Below are 13,647 nucleotides of genomic sequence, written 5' to 3'. Positions count from 1 at the left end.
CCTCAACCACCAGAGGGCAGACAACAGAAGCAAGAAAAACTACGATCCTGCAGCCTGTGGACCAAAAACCACAGTTACAGAAAGATAGAGAAGATGAAAAGGCAGAGGGCTATGCACCAGATGAAGGAACAAGAAAAAACCCCAGAAAAACAACTAAATGAAGTGGAGATAGGCAACCTTCCAGAAAAAGAATTCAGAATAATGATAGTGAAGATGATCCAGGACCTCGGAATAAGAATGGAGGCAAAGATTGAGAAGATGCAAGAAATGATTAACAAAGACCTAGAAGAATTAAAGAACAAACAAACAGAGATCACCAATACAATAACTGAAATGAAAACTACACTAGAAGGAATCAATAGCAGAATAACTGAGGCAGAAGAACGGATAAGTGACCTGGAAGACAGAATGGTGGAATTCACTGCTGCAGAACAGACTAAAGAAAAAAGAATGAAAAGAAATGAAGACAGCCTAAGAGACCTCTGGGACAACATTAAACGCAACAACATTCGCATTATAGGGGTCCCAGAAGGAGAAGAGAGAGAGAAAGGACCAGAGAAAATATTTGAAGAGATTATAGTCGAAAACTTCCCTAACATGGGAAAGGAAATAGCCACCCAAGTCCAGGAAGCGCAGAGAGTCCCATACAGAATAAACCCAAGGAGAAACACGCCGAGACACGTAGTAATCAAAGTGGCAAAAATTAAAGACAAAGAAAAACTATTGAAAGCAGCAAGGGAAAAACGACAAATAACATACAAGGGAACTCCCATAAGGTTAACAGCTGATTTCTCAGCAGAAACTTTGCAAGCCAGAAGGGAGTGGCATGATATACTTAAAGTGATGAAAGGGAAGAACCTACAACCAAGATTACTCTACCCGGCAAGGATCTCATTTAGATTTGATGGAGAAATCAAAAGCTTTGCAGACAAGCAAAAGCTAAGAGAATTCAGCACCACCAAACCAGCTCTACAACAAATGCTAAAGGAACTTCTCTAAGTGGGAAACACAAGAGAAGAAAAGGACCTACAAAGACAAACCCAAAACAATTAAGAAAATGGTCATAGGAACATACATATCGGTAATTACCTTAAACGTGAATGGATTAAATGCCCCAACCAAAAGACATAGACTGGCTGAATGGATACAAAAACAAGACCCATATATATGCTGTCTACAAGAGACCCACTTTAGACCTAGGGACACATACAGACTGAAAGTGAGGGGATGGAAAAAGATATTCCATGCAAATGGAAATCAAAAGAAAGCTGGAGTAGCTATACTCATATCAGATAAAATAGACTTTAAAATAAAGAATGTTACAAGAGACAAGGAAGGACACTACATAATGATCCAGGGATCAATCCAAGAAGAAGATATAACAATTATAAATATATATGCACCCAACATAGGAGCACCTCAATACATAAGGCAACTGCTAACAGCTATAAAAGAGGAAATCGACAGTAACACAATAATAGTGGGGGACTTTAACACCTCACTTACACCAATGGACAGATCATCCAAAATGAAAATAAATAAGGAAACAGAAGCTTTAAATGACACAATAGACCAGATAGATTTAATTGATATATATAGGACATTCCATCCAAAAACAGCAGATTACACGTTCTTCTCAAGTGCGCACGGAACATTCTCCAGGATAGATCACATCTTGGGTCACAAATCAAGCCTCAGTAAATTTAAGAAAATTGAAATCATATCAAGCATCTTTTCTGACCACAACGCTATGAGATTAGAAATGAATTACAGGGAAAAAAACGTAAAAAGGACAAACACATGGAGGCTAAACAATACGTTACTAAATAACCAAGAGATCACTGAAGAAATCAAAGAGGAAATCAAAAAATACCTAGAGACAAATGACAATGAAAACACGACGACCCAAAACCTATGGGATGCAGCAAAAGCGGTTCTAAGAGGGAAGTTTATAGCTATACAAGCCTACCTAAAGAAACAAGAAAAATCTCAAGTAAACAATCTAACCTTACACCTAAAGCAACTAGAGAAAGAAGAACAAACAAAACCCAAAGTTAGCAGAAGGAAAGAAATCATAAAGATCAGAGCAGAAATAAATGAAATAGAAACAAAGAAAACAATAGCAAAGATCAATAAAACTAAAAGTTGGTTCTTTGAGAAGATAAACAAAATTGATAAGCCATTAGCCAGACTCATCAAGAAAAAGAGGGAGAGGACTCAAATCAATAAAATCAGAAATGAAAAAGGAGAAGTTACAACAGACACCACAGAAATACAAAGCATCCTAAGAGACTACTACAAGCAACTTTATGCCAATAAAATGGACAACCTGGAAGAAATGGACAAATTCTTAGAAAGGTATAACCTTCCCAGACTGAATCAGGAAGAAACAGAAAATATGAACAGACCAATCACAAGTAATGAAATTGAAACTGTGATTAAAAATCTTCCAACAAACAAAAGTCCAGGACCAGATGGCTTCACAGGTGAATTCTATCAAACATTTAGAGAAGAGCTAACACCCATCCTTCTCAAACTCTTCCAAAAAATTGCAGAGGAAGGAACACTCCCAAACTCATTCTATGAGGCCACCATCACCCTGATACCAAAACCAGACAAAGACACTACAAAAAAAGAAAATTACAGACCAATATCACTGATGAATATAGATGCAAAAATCCTCAACAAAATACTAGCAAACAGAATCCAGCAACACATTAAAAGGATCATACACCACGATCAAGTGGGATTTATCCCAGGGATGCAAGGATTCTTCAATATACGCAAATCAATCAATGTGATACACCATATTAACAAATTGAAGAATAAAAACCATATGATCATCTCAATAGATGCAGAAAAAGCTTTTGACAAAATTCAACACCCATTTCTGATAAAAACTCTCCAGAAAGTGGGCATAGAGGGAACCTACCTCAACATAATAAAGGCCATATATGACAAACCCACAGCAAACATCATTCTCAATGGTGAAAAACTGAAAGCATTTCCTCTAAGATCAGGAACGAGACAAGGATGTCCACTCTCACCACTATTATTCAACATAGTTCTGGAAGTCCTAGCCACGGCAATCAGAGAAGAAAAAGAAATAAAAGGAATACAAATTGGAAAAGAAGAAGTAAAACTGTCACTGTTTGCGGATGACATGATACTATACATAGAGAATCCTAAAACTGCCACCAGAAAACTGCTAGAGCTGATTAATGAATATGGTAAAGTTGCAGGATACAAAATTAATGCACAGAAATCTCTTGCATTCCTATACACTAATGATGAAAAATCTGAAAGAGAAATTATGGAAACACTCCCATTTACCATTGCAACAAAAAGAATAAAATACCTAGGAATAAACCTACCTAGGGAGACGAAAGACCTGTATGCAGAAAACTATAAGACACTGATGAAAGAAATTAAAGATGATGCCAACAGATGGAGAGATATACCATGTTCTTGGATTGGAAGAATCAACATTGTGAAAATGAGTATACTACCCAAAGCAATCTACAGATTCAATGCAATCCCTATCAAATTACCAATGGCATTTTTTACGGAGCTAGAACAAATCATCTTAAAATTTGTATGGAGACACAAAAGACCCCGAATAGCCAAAGCAGTCTTGAGGGAAAAAAATGGAGCTGGAGGAATCAGACTCCCAGACTTCAGACTATACTACAAAGCTACAGTAATCAAGACAGTATGGTACTGGCACAAAAACAGAACCATAGATCAATGGAACAAGATAGAAAGCCCAGAGATTAACCCACGCACCTATGGTCAACTAATCTATGACAAAGGAGGCAAAGATATACAATGGAGAAAAGACAGTCTCTTCAATAAGTGGTGCTGGGAAAACTGGACAGCTACATGTAAAAGAATGAAATTAGAATACTCCCTAACACCATACACAAAAATAAACTCAAAATGGATTAGAGACCTAAATATAAGACTGGACACTATAAAACTCTTAGAGGAAAACATAGGAAGAACACTCTTTGACATAAATCACAGCAAGATCTTTTTTGATCCACCTCCTAGAGTAATGGAAATAAAAACAAAAATAAACAAATGGGACCTAATGAAACTTCAAAGCTTTTGCACAGCAAAGGAAACCATAAACAAGACGAAAAGACAGCCCTCAGAATGGGAGAAAATATTTGCAAATGAATCAACGGACAAAGGATTAATCTCCAAAATATATAAACAGCTCATTCAGCTCAATATCAAAGAAACAAACACCCCAATCCAAAAATGGGCAGAAGACCTAAATAGACATTTCTCCAAAGAAGACATACAGATGGCCACGAAGCACATGAAAAGATGCTCAACATCACTAATTATTAGAGAAATGCAAATCAAAACTACAATGAGGTATCACCTCACTCCTGTTAGAATGGGCATCATCAGAAAATCTACAAACAACAAATGCTGGAGAGGGTGTGGAGAAAAGGGAACCCTCTTGCACTGTTGGTGGGAATGTAAATTGATACAGCCACTATGGAGAACAGTATGGAGGTTCCTTAAAAAACTAAAAATAGAATTACCATATGACCCAGCAATCCCACTACTGGGCATATACCCAGAGAAAACCGTAATTCAAAAAGACACATGCACCCGAATGTTCATTGCAGCACTATTTACAATAGCCAGGTCATGGAAGCAACCTAAATGCCCATCAACAGACGAATGGATAAAGAAGTTGTGGTACATATATACAATGGAATATTACTCAGCCATAAAAAGGAACGAAATTGAGTCATTTGTTGAGACATGGATGGATCTAGAGACTGTCATACAGAGTGAAGTAAGTAAGAAAGAGAAAAACAAATATCGTATATTAATGCATGTATGCGGAACCTAGAAAAATGGTACAGATGAGCCAGTTTGCAGGGCAGAAGTTGAGACACAAATGTAGAGAATGGTCATATGGACACCAAGGGGGGAAAACTGCGGTGAGGTGGGGATGGTGGTGTGCTGGATTGGGCAATTGGGATTGACATGTATACACTGATGTGTATGAAACTGATGCCTAATAAGAACCTGCAGTATAAAAAAACAAACAAAACAACTAATACTAAACTTTCATTGGGTTATTTGTATGGAAATATGTTAATATAAATGTTTCAGACATTACATGAAATTTCTAAAAATCTTATATTTGTATTTGTATGGAAATATGTATGGAAATATGTTAATATAAATGTTTCAGACATTACATGAAATTTCTAAAAATCTTATATTTGTATTTGTATGGAAATATGTATGGAAATATGTTAATATAAATGTTTCAGACATTACATGAAATTTCTAAAAATCTTGTATGTTCTGGTATAATGTTATAAGTAGTAATCCTAGTTATTACTTTAAAATGTATATCTCAGAAATAACTAATTTTCTTGTCAACTGCATTATTATGAACTTTCATCAAATCTTTAACCGTGGTCATTTTTAAGTCTTTTGTCATTTATAGACAGTTCTGGGTGTACTCTGATGATTTTGCAAATATGTTCCTATAAAAGGGTTTCATCTTCAAGAAATTCATGGAAAAGACTCTGACAAGTACAGGTTTCTGGTAACTGACTGTACTGCTGAACTGAATGAATAAGCATTTTCAGAACTCTAATGAAAAACTGATGAACTCATAAAAGTGCTAACAAAAGATCAAGATGAAAAAAAAATTAATTACATGGGGCTGAGTGAACTGATGAGGATGAGTATAATTTTTGTGACTTTCTGTCTGAATTTAAAAAAAAAAAAAAATCCCACAAGGACTCAGAGGCAAAGAATATACAAATCAATTTTCACTGCAAAGTAAAGGAGCTGTTACAGTGGAGGATTACTGGACTGAATGTCAATATTATGACATAGTATGAGTGTGTTTCATGTTTGGTAATTGCAATCATTGTTGCTTTTGTTGTGGTCATCCATGTACAATGCTTGGTGTCAGTCTATTTATGTCTTGTAAAAATAAAATACAGTGTGTGTGTGCGTGAATAAAAAAAAAAAAAAAAAAAAAAAAAATGACATTTTGAGGGCTTCCCTGGTGGCACAGTGGTTGAGAATCTGCCTGCCAATGCACGGGACACGGGTTCGAGCCCTGGTCTGGGAAGATCCCACATGCCACGGAGCAACTAGGCCCGTGAGCCACAACTACTGAGCCTGTGCGTCTGGAGCCTGTGCCCCGCAACAAGAGAGGCCGCGACAGTGAAAGGCCCGCGCACCGCGATGAAGAGTGGCCCCCGCTTGCCGCAACTAGAGAAAGCCCTCGCATAGAAACGAAGATCCAACACAGCCAAAAATAAATAAATAAATAAATAAATAAATTTTTTTTAAAAAATGACATTTTGAGCTTCTAAGAGATAAGAACCTTGATTTATTCAGCTTTTTAGACTCCACAGACTAGCACAAGGCATTTTTGCCAGTAGATACTGCTTAACCAATTTTATAGAATTATGTAAGAATGTGTAAAGGTTACACAGAAAAATAAAATTTTCAGATTTTTCTGTTCCTATATCGTATGAAATGTCATTTTAGGGGAAAACACGGAAGATCTCATTACTTTGTAATGAAAATGGTTACAACTGTAATCCAGAAGTCAGTCAGTAACTAGGGGCAAGATAGAGCAAACAGGCACACTGCCTCTTCTCTGGCTCTTTGTATCGTTAATTATGGCTACTGAATCAACTCCTTTGAGTAGCCTGTAGGTTTTATTTTAGTCAACAAATATTTTATCATTTATCATATAACAAAGCACTGCAGAAGATACAAAGATTAATAAAAATTATATATGCTCTTTAATGAGCTTCTAGCATAGTTTAAGAGAGATTTGTGTATATGGTACAAAGAAGATGCTAAGTGTCATTTAAAAATAGAAATATTAAGTACTATTAAAATTAAAAGATGTATGGCTGAGATTATCTAAGAAAGGCTTTAGCAAGGATTTTGACATATGGATTATCTGAACACACAGAAATGGGTAGAAAGACACAGGAGTTTTGGCAAGAAAACAGCACACACGAAGAGAATTTGTGATTTTAAGAGGACAAAGGAAATGATATGTGAGACATTACTAAAGGACCTCTAAAATATGGATGACTGCTAGTTCATTTACTAATGAATTCTCCCTCTTCAAGTGCAACGAAAATCTATTAGATCAGTTTATATTATGTCCTTTTCTGTTATTGTAATACTTTCCTCCTCTGTACTAAGGTTCTTTTTCATCAAACAATCACTATGCTCAAAACCTTTATTACTACCCATCAACTCACCCAAAGAATTCTACTTCTTTAATGTCTATGAGAATTCCTGGTAAAAGAAAATAGTCAAATTGTTTTTCTTCAGTTTTCCTTTTTTCCATGCTAAATTTCCCCTATATGTAGCCATGTGCTACTACTTTGCTTTTAAAATTAAGCTTCCTAACAGTCTACCAAAGTAGAATCAAATATTGGCTTTAGTTGATTTCGAAAATCTCACCTCAGATGAGTAATTATTTAGAAGCTGTTCTGACAATCCCAGAAGATAGCGATCCAGTGATTGCTTGAGATTTTGGTGGACAGAAAAGCCTACACTGGATTGGTGCTTTTCTGTAGTATGTTCTTTCACAATGGTTAAAAAATCCATCTTGTCAAAAGTTGTCTGAAGAAATAGTTCTTCAACTTCTGAGAATGAAGGTTCTTCTGTATCTTTTTGGTGTTGCTCACTTCAAAGAAATAAGATTTTTAATTTGTAAAATCAAATTATCTATTATTTCACCTTCATATAGCAGCAATCTATTACAAATAAAAACATTAACAGCATCTATATTATTCAAAGACTGATTATACAATTAGTGAATTATTCTTTTAAATGCTTCTCTTCTTTGGATTTTGATAATTACTTGTAAAGAATTTCATTATTCAGTAGCAAATTTTACTAATAAATGGACAAAAAAATAAAAGTTAGTCTCAAAGGCAAATTCAGAAAGTATTAAAAAAAAAATTAACAACAGATATAAACACTAAGAATAACATTATCTGAAACATTTCCCTTTTTTCACCTTTGATTTCTCCAAAATGTAGATCTTTTTTCATCTTATGCCCTCTAGAGGAAGAACAGGAATCTTCATGCTAGTGACAGAATTTTCAGTCACAGTGATAAACATAAGCCTCTTGAGTCAATCAACTAAAATGAGGTTTTTAGATTTATTCTTGTTTCCCCTATCCTCAATTATCGTTAGTTTTTAGCGAACAGTCAGATTTTATTTGACATATAAAAATGGGTCACATCTTTAAAGAACTCATTTCCACATGATGTTTATGTTCTTAATATCCCATCATAAACATAAGCTATAGGACATAAAGTATAATTATTGAATTAAAAGAAACTTTTCCCTTGCTAACAGTTATGATTTTTTTAATTGACCAATTTAGTTCATAATTTTTAAGATGTAGCTACTACTTTGCTAAAATTATCTTTGTTAATTAAAGCTGTATCTTAAAATAACACAGAACTCTATTAGATAACATACCATTCTGGCACACTATGGAAAAAATTCATTGCAGCTTTACAGTTTTTCATAGTGAGACTCACAAGAATTTTCTCCAGGGAAAGATGAGGAAAATTCCTATAAAGTAAAATAAAAATCTTTACTTAGAAGACCAAAAGCCATTTAAAGCATTCTTAAACACCCAGGTTTAGCTATAAATATTGACCTCTAAAATTTGGATCCAAAATTAAAACTACTTTCATCTCTATTGAATTTTTTAACATCTGAAAACAGGATTTAAGGAGCATACATTTTATGTTACTATCATTTTCAACACTTCCTAGAAGCAGGATCATACTAAATTTTTAAAGAGCATAAACAATTATGAAATTAAAGTAGGACTTCCCTGGTGGTGCAGTGGTTAAGAATCCGCCTGCCAATGCAGGGGACATGGGTTCAATCCCTGGTCCGGGAAGATCCCACGTGCTGCAGAGCAACTAAGCTCGTGTGCCACACCTATTGAGCCTGTGCTCTAGAGCCCGCGAGCCACAACTACTGAGCCCACACGCCACAACTACTGAAGCCCACATGCCCTAGAGCCCATGCGCTGCAACTACTGAAGCCTGCACACTCTAGGGCCCGCATGGTACAACTACTGAAGCCCGCATGCCTAGAGCCTGTACTCCACAACGAGAAGCCACCGCAATGAGAAGCCCACGCACCACAACAAAGAGCAGCCCCTGCTCGCTGCAACTAGAGAAAGCCCGCACGCGGCAACAAAGACCCAACACAGCCAAAAAATAAAAAATTTTTAAAAATTAAAAATTAAAAAAAATTTTTTAAAAAAGGAATTAAAGTAAAATCACTAGGATCCAGAGGTCTGTCCTCCAATCACTCAGTTCCATTTACTGACTGGAAAGGTTAAGTGGGCAAGCTGCTCACATCCTAGTGCTTAAGTCCCATTTTGGCTTTTTCTCATTTCTTCCCCTCATTAACATATTTCACCTAGAAGATACTCTCATTATGATTCCAGGATATACATGAGTTGGATATATGTTCAGATGGACCTATTTACAGACGATCACAAAGAAACATATAAGTGCTCAAAGAACTATATACATATTCTTCATGCACATCCCCCTTATTCTCACTGTCTAGGCAGAGAGAGAAAACAAAGTAAAAGAACTTGGACAAAGATCCAGGCACAAAGATACAGAACACTATAAAAACAAAGGGCCTGTTTAACCTCTAGGACTAATTCTGGGAAATCCTGTATGATCACTGTAAAATAAAGCCATCTAATATCAAAGAAGAAATGGAGGGCACCTTACAAAACAAAACAAAAGTCAGCAGCATGCTAACTGAACTCAAATTACCTGTGAAGAATTGGAGGCAGCTCTGCACTGTCTCCAAAGTCATCCTCTAACTGACGGAATAAGAGCCATTTCATTATCAATTCCTTTAAAGAAAAATTTCTGTTTACATCATATATATTCTTCTCCATTCCTGTTTTTACTGTTTCTGGAACTACACACATGGTCAGTGCCAAAGTCAAACAGCATACTGCAGGACTACAGCAAAACAAAGGACAATTAATATTAAAAGTAAGTTCTTTGCATAGAAAACAAACTTATGGTTACCAAAGGGGAAAGGAGGTGGGGGAGGGATAAATTAGGAGTTTGAGATTAGCAGATACAAACTATTATATGTAATTCAAAAACAGTCATGTACCACAATGTTCATTGCAGCCCTATTTACAATAGCCAGGACATGGAAGCAACCTAAGTGTCCATCAACAGATGAATGGATAAAGAAGATGGGCACATATATACAATGGAATATTACTCAGCCATAAAAAGAAACAAACTGAGTTATTTGTAGTGAGGTGGATGGACCTAGAGTCTGTCATACAGAGTGAAGTAAGTCAGAAAGAGAAAAACAAATACCGTATGCTAACACATATATATGGAATCTAAACAAACAAACAAAAAAGGTTATGGAGAACCTAGGGGCAGGACAGGAATAAAGACACAGACACAGAGAATGGACTTGAGGACACTGGGAGTGGGAAGGGTAAGCTGGCACGAAGTGAGAAAGAAGCATGGACTTATATACACTATCAAATGTAAAATAGATAGCTAGTGGGAAGCAGCCACATAGCACAGGGAGATCAGCTCAGTGCTTTGTGACCACCTAGAGGGGTGGGATAGGGAGGGTGGGAGGGAGACGCAACAGGGAGGAGATATGGGGATATATGTATATGTATAGCTGATTCACTTTGTTACAAAGCAGAAACTAACACACCACTGTAAAGCAATTATACTCCAATAAAGATGTTAAAAAAAAAACTATTATATGTAAAATAGATAAACAACAAGGTCCTACTGTATAGCACAGGGAACTATAATCAATATCCTGTAATAAATATATAATATATATATATACACAGACACACACACATATATATAAAACTGAATCACTCTGCTGTACACCAGAAACTAACACAACATTGTAAATCAACTATACCTCAATTTTAAAAAAAGTAAGCTCTTTCAGGGACAGAGACCTTGTCTATCTTATTTACCACTGTGCCTCCAATGCTTAGGGCAGTGCCTGGCATGCTGTAGACATATAGTAAACTTCTGTGGACTAAATGAACACAAAAAAATTCTAAAAAGTCTGACTACATTTGAGAAAATTCTTGATTAAGAACTATCTCTTACTGTAACAGTATGCAGTACTAAAAAAAAAATAAAGTTTATGAAGATCAAGCAAAAAATAATTGTCAATTACAAATAAAAGAAATATAAACACTTAATTCTTTAAAACTGGCCTTAGTAATCTCTTCACATTTGAAACTAAATTACACTTATTTATTTATTAAGACTTCCCGGACAAACAACAAAGCATCTGAAACAGAATTTAACGTATCTTTAACTGAAGTTAGAAATTACAAAATTCAGGGGGAAAAAAAAATATATATATATATGCTGCAAAATAGAATACAATCCATAGTCAACTTACCATGAAGGTCTGCAGGCTGACCCAGTAAATAACTTCCAGAATTCTCTGTCAACCTCAACTAAACTGCCTTGAATTATGGCTCCAAGTAAGCCAAAGTTTTCAGCTTGTATTTGTTCAGAACTTATACCACGAAAAGTAATAGACCAAATTTTAATCCAGAGTTTCAGTAAATCTGACTTTTGAGAGCTTTCTAGGTTTGATTTCTTGCCTTGACACAATGCAACTTCCATAAGGCATCGTAACACATACGGTGTGCGTTCCCCATGTCGCTGTTGAGGTAGAAGCTGGTGTAGTATCATTAGTAATGGTGACAACTCACAGTTAGGTAAACTTGAAGGATATTTTGATATTAATTGAGTTGCAATCTGTAACCTAAAACAAGTATAAATAATTTGAAAATTATTCAAATTCATTACGAGGCTAAAAGAAAATATATAGACATAGTATTCTTATAATATCCTAATTAGAATATTATCATCATCATTTTCCAGACTACTCTCATAATAAACTGGCTCTTTTTTTTTTTTTTTTTTAAAGAGACTCTTATTTTTTTTTAATTAATTAATTTATTTATGGCTGTGTTGGGTCTTCGTTTCTGTGCGAGGGCTTTCTCTAGTTGTGCAAGCAGGGGCCACTCTTCATCGCAGTGCACAGGCCTCTCACTATCGCGGCCTCTCTTGTTGCGGAGCACAGGCTCCAGACGCGCAGGCTCAATAATTGTGGCTCACGGGCCCAGTTGCTCCGCGGCATGTGGGATCTTCCCAGACCAGGACTTGAACCCGTGTGCCCTGCATTGGCGGGCAGATTCTCAACCACTGCACCACCAGGGAAGCCCTAAACTGGCTCTTAATATTTATTAGGCCCTACTTCCTAAAGTGGCAAGAAGACTGACAACATTTAGGCTAGCTGGGTAAGCTATCATATTTTGCTTACACAGTAACTTTAAATAACTAAATTACCAACACTCTACTTCTTACTTATCGCACACATCCCTGCTCTTTGGCCACCAATAATATTCCTCTAGAACAGGAAAACAAACAAAAACCCCGAAAAACTGTTTTCTCTTGATGTTAATTCAGTTAATTCAATAAGTATTTGCTGCAAGTTCTCTAAAATGCGTGCTACTCAAGAATAGGAACTATATCTTGTTCACCCTCTATCCCTTATGCTTGGTACATAGTAGGTGTTCAATAAATAACTTCACTAAGTGGACAAATTAAAGAATATGAAATAGGCAACAACTATAGAAAATTTAGCAATAGGTATCTAAATCAATACGATTTCCTCCCACACTCAATTATATTTAAACATTACATCAACAGGGGAAAAATCAAAGAGCACTGTTAACAAAATTATGACTGTAATCTAAAAATTTGTAACTGTCCTTATGCAAGCTGCTTAACCTTTCTCAGTTGCAGTTGTCTTTTTGGTAAAGCAAAAAGGCTGAGCTGCATGAATTCTACAGATTCCTAACAGACCTAATATTTTGTGATTCCAAAGAATTCCACAATTTATTTAATTACTTAAATAACTGCAAATGCTATATGAGACTAAAGAACAGAGCAAATGGAACTTCCCGGGTGGCGTAGTGGTTAAGAATCCGCCTGCCAACGCAGGGGACACGGGCTCGAGCCCTGGTCTGGGAAGACTCCCACATGCCGCGGAGCAACTAAGCCCGTGTGCCACAACTACTGAGCCTGTGCTCCGCAACAAGGGAAGCCACCGCAATGAGAAGCCCGCGCACCACAAAGAAGGGTAGTCCCTGCTCGCTGCAACTAGAGAAAACCCCGTGCGCAGCAACGAAGACCCAACGCAACCAAAAATAAATAAATAAATTTTAAAAAAGAACAGAGCAAATAGTAAAAAATAACCTTTATCATGGCATAAGGTCCAAACTATTCTGTGATTTCTGAATACTATCTTTAATTTCTTCCTAATCTAATTCTATTAGAAGGTGCCAAGCATGGTAAAATCTCTTTGTGTTGAGGTATACAACTCAGTGAATTCCATGAGGCACACAGTACCGATTGCCTACCAAGCAGCCATTCTCCCTCGTCCTTGCTATGGCAATATGCTTAGGAAAGGTGCCCTATTCCTGGCCTCTAGCAGATAAGCCATGGTGGTTGATCTCACATGTCCCAGTA

General features: G+C 36.3%; 1 protein-coding gene across 6 annotated transcripts in view; it reads right to left on the bottom strand.

Annotated features, from left to right (window-relative positions):
• ATM (ATM serine/threonine kinase) overlaps window positions 1–13,647 on the bottom strand; it is a 149,139-nt gene that overhangs the window by 108,788 nt on the left and 26,704 nt on the right. For all 6 annotated transcript variants that reach the window (XR_005020942.1, XM_036861087.1, XM_036861082.1 and 3 more), the window contains 4 exons: window positions 11,504–11,875; window positions 9,856–10,050; window positions 8,522–8,617; window positions 7,489–7,714 (listed from right to left, as the gene is read on the bottom strand). Coding sequence is in view for 5 of the 6 variants with exons in the window: in XM_036861087.1 (XP_036716982.1) it covers window positions 7,489–7,714; window positions 8,522–8,617; window positions 9,856–10,050; window positions 11,504–11,875 (889 nt within the window). In the remaining variant the exon portion in view is untranslated. The remainder of the gene's footprint in view (window positions 1–7,488; window positions 7,715–8,521; window positions 8,618–9,855; window positions 10,051–11,503; window positions 11,876–13,647) is intronic.

The sequence above is a fragment of the Balaenoptera musculus genome, chromosome 8 (assembly GCF_009873245.2).
Source record: "Balaenoptera musculus isolate JJ_BM4_2016_0621 chromosome 8, mBalMus1.pri.v3, whole genome shotgun sequence".
NCBI lineage: Eukaryota > Metazoa > Chordata > Mammalia > Artiodactyla > Balaenopteridae > Balaenoptera > Balaenoptera musculus.
This window is presented reverse-complemented; position numbering and strand designations above follow the sequence as displayed.